This window comes from Morone saxatilis, unplaced genomic scaffold, assembly GCF_004916995.1.
Source record: "Morone saxatilis isolate NCDOM2014 unplaced genomic scaffold, NCSU_SB_2.0 Contig16, whole genome shotgun sequence".
NCBI classification, from domain to species: Eukaryota; Metazoa; Chordata; class Actinopteri; family Moronidae; genus Morone; species Morone saxatilis.
In genome coordinates, this window is record NW_023339718.1 from 4,578,978 (window position 1) to 4,590,232 (window position 11,255).

The window sequence follows — 11,255 nt, forward strand, 5'->3', positions numbered from 1 at the left end:
ACTACTTTTTCCTCACTGGCCTTATCAATATAGACACATTGACCTGCTCCTTTCTGGGGGTGCACCGCTCTTATGTGCTGACACTTGTGTGGAAGGGAGGTTTCGGTCAGGAGCCCGGTGGCAGCGGCGGCGGCGGCTCTGAGTGACGGATTGTGACCTGAGAGCACAGCGAGGACCCTCTCACGTTTCTTCCCGGTGAACTCCAGGTGCAGGCGGCCTGTGCAGCTGCTACCACTACAGGAACACGTGCGAGGGGACGGGGAGGAGAGTCGACATCTTGTTCTTTCTTTTTCTTTCGCTCCTTTTTTTTTTCAATTCAGTCCAGTCCTTGTTTGGAACGTGAGCTGAGACCTTTAGTACAATTTCCTGATGGTGAACTTTTTTGCAGTGGTCGCCTCCTCTCTCCTATTACCTCCCAGCTGATCCCTTTCTCCTTTTGGGCGGGGCGGGCGAGGGGGCTTCGGGGGACGCCGGGGGTGTCGGGAGAGGAGATTGCGGGGAGGGTCATATCATTGGCTTTAACAGGTGTAAACATGCTGTTCATTGCTTGTTAATATTAGGGACGGGTCTGAGAAACGCCAAGGCCCTGTTGACGTTCAGGACGTCCTGGGGGGCGGGGTGGGGGTGATTTGCCAGACGGATGGCACTGAAACAAGTGACACTTTCTCACTGTTTTTATATTAACCATGTCTGTGTTTGTTGAAACAGTTTTTGGATATTAAGCACTTAGTCGTCAGTCTGTTCACGATGGCATTTTTAAGGATCTGCGTTTCCTGGGAGGGGGCGGGGGGTTGAGGGCATGTGAAATAAATACAGACAGCACCGCGGAGGTATAGTTTTTATCTGTTCTGGTCTCGCCGCCGATATTCTTTCCCACACTCACGGCGACAATCACATTTCAGTGAACGACGACTACGGCCGCTGCGAGCAGGCGCAGACCGAAACCTCAAAGCTGCTTCAGCTCCTCAGCATCACTCGGAGTTCGCTCGCGTCGGAGGGGTGACAACAACAACAACAACAACAACAAAACAAAACAAAAAGCCATCTTTCTACGACCCCCTTACCCACCCTTGGTCCCCGACGGCGGGCTCAGCCTCAGCCGGCGACCGCTAGAACCCCGTCTAGGAGCTGTTGACCTTTCACTGCGTTAGAGGAGGAGACCTCATCCAGGCAGATTTTGTACAGTTATGAGATATTCCTAGTGTTAAGTGCCATTTATTTTACATATACAGTACTGAAGTTACCAAGTGACGCACAATTTCTTTCTTTTAGCACCCCCCCCCTCCCCCAACACCTCCCCCAATGACAGGGTTTAAACTGTCCACGCAGGGAAATCTGAAAACAAACAAAAAAAAGCAAATGAAAACGTCCTCTTTTTTTAAAAAACTAAAACAGTTCAGTGTGCATTTTTCTTTTCTTCAGAATCCATCACAGCCTTAGTTTTTTAACTGTCCAGACCACCAAACCAGACCCCCCCCTCCGTCGGGCCCGCGTCAGAACTCCGCTACGAGACCTCCGACATACTTCAAGTGTACTTCATTGCACCCCCCCTTCCCTCTGTGTTTTGTAGCGGTTGGAGGAGGTGGAGGGGAACGGCGTTCACAAGCACTCTGCTAGTTTTATGTAACATTAGTTGACATGTTCTCTCGTTCTCCTGCAGTATTTCTAAAGGTCACCCGTCTTTCCAACTCGTGGCTTCGTGCAACCGGGGGACGGATTCTGTCCTCCCAGACGTGGTGAGCCTCGTTTAGTTGGGGAGGGGTACCTCTCTCCGGTCTCTGGTTCGTTCTGTCACTGCGGACTCTCACACAACACGACTGTTATAGGACTACCTCCTCTCCCTCCTCCGGGTCATCGAGCACGCCACGGCCCCGCAGAAAGCTCAGCCATGTTTGTAGAACGACTGACGGAAGGGGTTTGTAATGTCATCGAGGGGGGGAGGGCGAGGACGTATCATTTATCCGCTGATGAAATCGAACGAATGTGACGGTAAACAGACTAAGCCATATCCAGCTGTTCCCTAAAACCGATGACCGACTAATGTTTTTAAAAGTATACTGAAAATGAATTTTAACATGCATCCTTCTTTCTTTTTTTTTGTTTATCGTTTTCAATCATGTCACAAAATCAAAAATAGTCGTTCAGATAAGTTGATCGCTGATGTGTTCACTGTCCGGGGGGGTGGCAGCGGGCGGGGCAGGGCGGGGCGGGATCGACATAAACAGTACATTGTTCAACCATTTTGTGCATAATGATTTTTTTTTTTTATTATAACCCACTGTATAATAGCAAGGATTGTATATAAAACTGAAGAGATGTAAATATTTATGTGGCTTGCTTCAAGGTTGGTATTACGAGAAAAAAAAAAAGAAAAAAAAGAAATATTCACATGGTTTAAATTCTACATGCCCACCAGCAAGCTTTGTGGATAGCAGTGTAAAGATGAAAAACAAAAAGAGACACTGCCTTAATGTTTAAATAAAAAGCTTATTGCCATTCATGGTCTCAGAGTCCGCTTATTTTAGTGTTTGTGTGTGTGTGCATTAAGTAATGAAGGTCGAGCACCAGCAGGGGGCAGTATATGCATATTTTTAAAGGGGATGAAAACAATCCTGGAGGAGATTCTTCATGGCTGCATGTAATAATTTTACATAAATTGAACAAAATAAGATTATATCAGAGTGTCTTAAAGTCTAAAATCAAAAAATATGAATGTTAGCCTTCTAAAATGTCTCGAATATGATGGAGGCTGTTTTTCCAGTCATGGAAGCACCTGGAAATTGATTAAAATAACTAAAATATCCTGGAAATGTTTGTATTTTAGCCCCTCACTCAGATCGCCTATGTACACATATGTGTGTTTTTTGTTTAAAACTGTTAGTAGGATTAAAAAAAAAAGGTTTACTGGATGCAAAGTGGAAAAATATTGCCACACAAAAGCTGTGATTGTTGCTGTTGATAAATTCATGCACAGTGATGTTAAATTAATGATTTAACTTTCTATCAGATGAATTTTCTGTAAAATTTAATAAATTCAACTTGATTTGAACTGTGATGAGCTAAACTAATGTCAATTTCCCCAAAGCGCAGTTTATATTTGTGAGCCAGAGATGTCCTGGATTGTCAAATTATTCTCCAGGACCTTTCCAGGAGTTTTTTTATTTTTCTCTTGTACCATGTTTGTTGTCATGCAACCTTGTACATGGAACTCTACTTGGCAATCAACCTGATTCTGAATGTGTTTTGGGGAAATATTAGTATTGATCATGCTGGATTAACTCCAAAACTAACAAGAGATGGAGCCAATACTGATTTCCCTTCATATGTTTCATGTTTTTACCCCATTTTGGACATAAAATAGGTGTTAAATTGCCTTTTATAATGAATAAAAATCCTTAAATTGAACCTGCAGAAATAGAATAGACCACCCGTGTTAATGCTGCTGTTACTCCGCAGTGGCTGTTGTATAAATGTGCTGCTCAGCTGCCACTTGAGCTGTGATCTCCTGTACCGTCGCTCAGCTCGTACGAAGGTCAAACTGTCTGTTATGATCCTGCCCTTACGTAACTCGTTACGTAATTAAAACTGGAATTAGTCTCAATTTACAACATAAAACAAAGTTCTTATATAAGTAATGATGTGGAAGCTGCTTGGACTCGTCGTTTGCTGTCTTTGGGCAGAATCGTGCTGAATGGAGGCGGTTAAACGGTTTCGTGTAAACTGAACTCGCCGATCGGTTGATTTTGGGCGAGTAAAACCGTCCCTGAGGACCCGAGATAAAACATGATTTATGTTGCAGGGACTTATTTTTGTTCCTTCTGTGCTGCTTTACATCCCATAACTCACCACTGAGAGTTCATATTCAGTCCTGTGATTTATAAGTTTTATTGTTTTTTTACACCTTTTTCGTCTTGGATTTAATTACAGGAGTCTAAACAAAACATTTTCTATCATTTAGTAAACTGTCGACTGCGGTTTAAGTGACATATTTTATGTTTTATGATGTAAATTCTAAAGATTCACTGCAGGACTTATAATATTTCCTCTTTATATATATATATATATATATATAATTGTAAATATTGATTTATTTTAATTAGTTTTTGTTATTCTATGAATTTAATGATCTTTTTCTCTTCTTGATTCCTTGATTTGGATGAATTCTGAGGAGATTATTTCCTGTTTAGGGAACTTTTTATACAATGGGGAACCATGGGACCAGGACACAGAGTGGTGCTCCTGACTTTGCAGCATTTAATTGCACTGTACGTAAAAGATTTCGTCTAAAATTTCCACATTTTGGACAATAAAATTGTTTTACTGTTTTACAAAAGTAAATCAGTCAGTGTGAAGGATTTAGTGGCAGATTGCAACTTCCTCGCTTCACCCTCTGCTTCCAAGCGCAGAGGAGAAACTACGGTGGTCACAAAACGTGCAAAAAACACCCCTATCTAGAGCCGGTGTTTAGTTTGTCCCTTCTGGGCTACTGTAGAAACATGGCAGTATAAAAGGTTCATTATAAGGTAACAAAAACACAACGATTCCCATATTCAGGTGATTATGCACTTATTAAATGACATATATGAATATTAATGTTACACAATCGACCTTTTAAGTGTGTTTTTTGGAAAGAAACTGTATTTATAATTCACAGAAACTAAAAAACAAAACAGACGTGGAACAAAACCAAATTTCCTTCACATCCTTTGTACTTTTTTGCCAGTATGGACGTAAAAATTAGTCTTAAATTACCTTAATAATGGTCTTAAAAAGTCTTAAATTGAACAACAAACGTACAACAGAATTAGGGTTTGGGAATTGCTTTTCTTTTTTTATTCAATTAGGATATACATCTTTTTAAATTATTTCCTTTGATCAGAACAGGAACGCTGATTGACGTACAAAAATATAAAGAATTATGAAGTGCCTCGATGCCACATATACAACAGGAAAATATTTTACAGTAACAAAATCAAGTGTTAGGAAACACAAAAAAACGTATCTCACATAAAAACCATCGAGCTCGACACCCCCCCGACGACATTTCACAGACCATCAACACGTAGCGAAACTCTCCATCACCTTACCAGGAACAATTCAATCACCTCTTCTGTAATTATTCCCTTTTTTTAAAGAGCAGAACGGACTTCTTGCTCTTTGTATAAACTTTCTGTTCCCTCGTTAGAACCCCCCCAGTACCCATCTTACAGTACTGATGCACCACCTCAGCTTTGTGCCCTCCACGTCGCTCCCACCTCTTTTTATTACCTGGAGGGTATTTCACACTATAAAAAAACAAAAACTTAACAAGACCGCAAGCTCAAGACCGAAACTGAAAGTCGGGAATACACATTTTGCAATGAAATAAAACTCATACCTAAGAAGATTTGAGGTAAAGTCTGAAGTTTCAATATTTGCCATGGTTCAAATAATCTAAATATATATATTTATATATAAGACAGACACAAAAAGAAGTCGCTCAATTAAAAAAGAAATCTATTTTACATCTTCAACAGGGAAATCTGATGTTTTTGAGCTACTTTGGATCAGAAAAATGGATCAATATTAATTTGTTGATATGTGAAAACGCTCGCCGGCTGTTCGTAAGTTCAATAAAGTTTATTACACGTCCGGAAATTTAAAGGTGCTGTACATAAATTAGCTCTTATGTAGAGTTTGGTTGATCCTTTGTTCCCCACTTCTAGGGTTAGGGGTTTAGGGAACTTACCCTTCCTAAGCCCCGCCCCTTTTTGCTCTGAGCTCCAATCACAGTTGAGCAAGCCTCGGTTAACTTCCTCCTTTCCTGTATGTAGATATGCTACGTGTTAGGCTAATCTATGTTGGAAAGACGACGGTTAAAAGATAAAAGCGACATCAATAAATATATATATAGTCAGCATTTAGTTAGCTAAGGTTAGCAAAAGTGGCACAAAATATTGATTTAGTATTGAGTGGATGTTCACATCTTAAAAAAAATTTGCTAACCAGGTAATTTACGAGATAATCTATGTTCCCAGGGTCCTATGTTCCCTAGGATCAGGGTTTAGGGGTTAGGGAACCGCCTGGTTTGCTCTGTAGTCCAATCACAGTTGAGCAAATATGCTATGTGCTAAACTAATCTATGTTAGAAAGACAGCCACATTTTGAAGATGGTTAAAAGATAAAAGTGAAATATATATAAATAGTCACATATTCACAAGTCACAAGCTAACTGCCAAATGCTGTTAAAATATGAAAGTTGGTCAAAAAAATCATTCATTTGTGGCTATATGTCGCTTTTATCGTTTAACTACCGTTATCTAGGTTTTAGTTTAGCTGTTGTTAAACACTCTGTAAATTTTATTTTTATCATTTCGATTGGTTGATTGATTGGCTTTGGAAAAAGGCGGGACTTGGGAAGGGTCAAACCAACTGCTAAAAAGATGCAGATGTTTCCTAGCAACCGATTTACGCTGCCTCCTTTCTGCATTTCAAAGCTAACTAACGAGTTTTTTTATGCATAAACTTAGTGATGAATTTACGAATAGCCGGCGCCACCAAGGGTCCAGAATGAGGTTGGAAACAGTTTTATCTGTTTGTGTTTGACTTCCATAGAGAAGTAGACTACTTCATTTCAGTAACACTTCCCCCGATTGTCTAATAAACCGAAACAGGTTAAAGACAAACTGATACAAACATACACGTTCATCTTGTAACTGTACATGATGTGGTCCTACTGTCCTGGTGACTCTAAACTCTTAATAAATAACAATTAAGGTTCTTTTTTTACCCCCCAAAACTTTACTGAGTGTTTTGCTCTGCACCTCCAAACAAGAACTTATTTATCTTAACTCAAAGTTTTCAAATATCCCTTTCGTTACTTCGTCGTCCGTCTTTTGATCAGACTCATTAATTCTCTGTTTCTGGTGATTGAACGCAGTAAATGAACAGTAAAGCGAGCGTCCGGTCCTGTCAGCGTGTGGAGTTACTACAAAGAGTTCAAACTATAATCTTTGGTCCAATTTTTTTCACATGCAGCACTGAAATTCCCACAGAGAGGACTGTGATATATATATATATATTGATATGTATATATATATATATATATAGAAAACAAGTGCAATAAAGCGTATCAGGAGAAAGCTTTGCATTGGTGTGACTGGGTTTTCTCTACACACACACAGACTGTTAACCTTCGTCGAGGTTACAGTCCAACCCGAAGGAGAGCAACGGGGCCACCAATTTGTCAGCTCTTGCATTAAATAAGACATTGAACCATTGAAGTGCAGCTTTAAACTGCCAGAGGACCAACTCCCTTTTTTTAAAGACTGCATCAGTAGAAAGTCTAAATATCACTAAAGGCTTCCCAGAGTTCCCTCCATGGCGAGTAAAGATGAACAGGGTTTTTTTTCCTCGTCCTCCGTGAACACAATCACCGAGTAGCTCCTCCCCCTACAGGTCCTCGGTGTAGATGATACAGGGACTAGTGTCCTCGCTCGACTCCAGCTGCACCGTGGAGACGAACCAGCGGCGGGAGCCCGCGGCGTTGTAGTTGAGCGTGGTGCGGTAAGTGTTCTTGGCGTGCTTCGGGTAGATGATGGTGGTGCTCCGGTAGCTGATGGGCTTCTGCCGTGGCTCCAGGTACACCTGCGACTTGTAGCTCCTCCAGGTGCAGTCCCGAACCGCAACCACCGTCTCGCTGAAGGAGGTGGCCGTGGGAACGGGGGCGCAGTAGACCTGGTCCCGGTAATGCTTGTCGGAGTCGTACTTGACCTCCGAGTTGCACCTGGAAAGGAGAATCTCTTTAGAAAACACATCTAAAGTTGACCACTAGGTGATTCCCAACCTTTTTCTATAATTTATTAATCTGACTAAGTTACATTTTTTATAGTTATTTCATATTATATCAAAAACTGTATAATGAACCCAAACAGTGAACTAACTCCATCAGATTTTTAATCATTTATAACAATCATACAGACCTAATAATCTTTTTTGATATTATTCAGTGTTTTTGTGTCCTGGGTTCTTACACCCATTAACCCCCCCGAAGCTTTGGCGACCCCTAGTGGCTGGGAACCGCTGCTATTGCGGGTTCACACTGTGTCTCTTACTTGATTTCCTGCTCCGGTTTGGGGTTGACCTCGATGCTTTCTCCGAAGAACACGGGGTGCATGCGGGTCTTCGGGTCTGTTCCTGTGGCGTTCAGCAGCAGGTAGGGCAGCTGCAGAGAGGAAACACACACAGAAACAACATCAATGAACTGTCTGCAACCAGCCGGCTGCCAGCGAACATTACAGGAAAAACCAGCATGTCTTGGGGACCCCCAAATTAAAAACCACTGCACCCTCTCCAAGAAAACAAACTCCTCGACGACAGCGCTGCTACAACAATCAGACGAGGAACGCAGCGAGGCAGGGCGGCGACTTTAATTTGGATAATTGCGCTGCGTAGGGACCAGCCAAATGAAGTGTTGGTGGTACTGTAAGTCTGCAAGTTCAGGCTGGGCTGGAGACGCGTGACCCTCACACAGCCTCTACAGATGTTGGACCCACAGTAGCTGCAGAAATGTGAAACACACTCGTAAACGTGAGTCTCCAGGGCAGCTGGTCGCCAGGCTGAGAGAAGGCGATGCTGTTAGAGAGAGGGAGAGCGATGAGGAGGTGATGCTGGCCTGTCAGCTGGCGTGGTTAAGCTTAGCCGGTAAGCTAACCTTTTATAAGGATTTAGTGGCATCTAGTGGGGAAGTTTCAGATTGCAGCTAACTTTGAACACAGCTCGCGTCTGTATCTGACGACCTGGGAAGTAAACAAGCCTTGTTTCTGGAAATAGAGTCTTATTTTGCCGCCTTTATATCAACTTATTCTTTTCCTCTTGTTTATTCATCCATATGTTAGTATTTATATGTTTTATGTATGATTGTGCATATATATGTTTATATTTGTTTGTGAAGCACTTTGTAACTGTGTATTTTATAAATAAAGCTTTACTTACATTCAGTTTGGTGTTGAATTTAACTCATTAAGATTTGTTTTGAAAAATAACATGCTTTAATAACACGTTCAATTAAAAATGATCATTCTATTATGTTTCTATTCAATTCTTTACTAATGTGCCACAATAATGTAAAGTTTTTGCATTTAAATATCTTCATTTCTGAGTTTTCTAAGCAAATATTCACATAAATCAACTCAACCTGCCTTTATTTGGAACAAAAGATGGTAAATACTATCACAGTTTATTTAAACCAGTATGAATATTACTTCTATTGAATCACGTATCAATCACAAATCATTTATTTGATCTTTTGATACTTTGGTGCTCGTGGTTTCTGTGACATTAACAGAAGAACTGAATTGTGGAGACAAAAGTTTAAACATTTGATATTTGTGTAGGTGATCTAAGAAGCTTAAAACTCGCTCAAGCTTTGAGAGGTTTTATACATCCAAAGAATTTCTATAAAATCCAGACCAGGCCTTTAATTGAGACCTGCGTTTATTTGTCAAAACCTGTAGCCCCACCAGGCTTGTAAACGAGTCCTGCCTTTAATTAAGGTTTTATGGTATGTGATTATTTGTGATAAAATCAGCACACTGTATATTTCTGCCACCCCATGAATATTTCTCTATATCCACCCGAGTGTGTGTGTGGGAGTCTGTATAGCACCTTTTAATTAAAAACAGTGTTTACAAAGTGCTTCGCATACACACAAATATACCAGCAATAAAGAATCTGATTAAAAGTAATATATGAGGCAGAATACAACAAAAAACACACCAATAATCAGAGAGAGAGAGAGATAACACATTATGGAGTAAAACTAAATTGAAGGAATGTGATTTATGTTGCACAATTAACTGCAATGTTATCAAAATATGCAATATGCATAAATAAAGGTAAAATGTGACACACAGCGTATCTTAAAGCACAACTTGCTGATATTTTTGGCATTTTTTCGAGTTTTCCATCCATTACCGACTTTCAGTGGCTAGATTTTTTAGGCTACTTTTAAGAAAAATTGGCAGCTTTTGTGGCTCAATACGAGACATTTTGATCATGTTTAAGAATATGTGGTGCCGTGTTTCTAGAGGGAAGGTTTTTGCAGTGTAGAGCCAGTGTTTGATTTGTCTGTTCTGGGATACTGTAGAAACATGGTGGACATTTAATGTGGAATTTGTAGATAAAAGCTAATTTTAAGGTAACAAAAACACAAATATCCCTATATTCAGGTGATTTATGATAATAGATCCTCCTGAATGTTACACACTGGACCTTTAAACATTGTACAAGGTTAACTTTACTGTACTCAACTGTATGAACCAGGTCTGTTTTAGTATTGACCCTTGACCTCTGGAGGGGACAAACAGACACTGTGAATAAAGGTTTATTATCGACTGTTTTCTATGCATGCGAGCGTCTAAACACCCAGCAATCTGAATCAAATGGCACCCCGGCCACAACTCCTCTCACATTACACAGGGGGAGGCTGTCACATGCTGCGGTTTGGCCGCCGTTAAGCACACATGCCACTTACAGGAGACAAGCAAGAACAGGCCAAGGGCACAGCAGCAGAGCACCGCGTGAAGCTCGTCTTACCTACGATCATCACCACACACCATGTGAACGGTGGAGCTGCACAGCTGCTAAAGAACTGAACAAAAAAACCCTCCCAACAGTTCATCTGCAGGCCGATCATTTTCTGCTGCTGCTGCTTCGTGACCTGAAAACACTGCGTGAGTAAGTATGCGATTGTGTTCCCTCCGCTGCTCCGGCATGGAGAGCATCCCAGGTATTTCTCCACGGCGCGTTCTTCTGGCAACTCGTGCAAAGCAAACACTCGTGAATAGGAGTGTGCACACAGAAAGTGTCCCGCTGGAAGCACATTTCTGCCCAGGAAAAACAGGTCTGCAGCTGAGCGGCCCACACAGTGTACAATGCACAATGCAGACGCCAACGCAAACACACCTCCTCCAACGGCGGCGAGACTTTACATCCCCGAGTTAATGCGTTAATGTCGGTATCACACTGTCTGTCTAATCCACCGACACTTATCCTTCAACAGATTACATGAGTGGTTCTCATGCTTTTTTCCTTAAGGGAACCTTTTTCTATCATTTTACACTGACGACCCCAAAATATTTCATATTATAATTAAAACAGTGCAGGAAGTTTGTGTAAAATGAGTGATTTTGATGAATTTTGAGCAGATTATTTCCTGTTTATGGAACTTTTCATTTTCAACACTTATACAGACTTAATATTCTTCTTTTTTGACA

At 41.0% G+C, this 11,255-nt stretch overlaps 1 protein-coding gene across 1 annotated transcript in view; it reads right to left on the reverse strand.

Annotated features, from left to right (window-relative positions):
• Window positions 1-4,804: 4,804 nt before the first annotated feature.
• The window catches only part of rflna (refilin A), a 10,977-nt gene continuing 4,526 nt past the window's right edge, over window positions 4,805-11,255 (reverse strand). The window contains exons 3-4 of the mRNA XM_035658173.1: window positions 8,094-8,203; window positions 4,805-7,765 (exon numbers count right to left, since the gene is read on the reverse strand). Of these exons, the coding sequence (XP_035514066.1) occupies window positions 7,432-7,765; window positions 8,094-8,203 (444 nt within the window). The 3' untranslated portion in view covers window positions 4,805-7,431. The remainder of the gene's footprint in view (window positions 7,766-8,093; window positions 8,204-11,255) is intronic.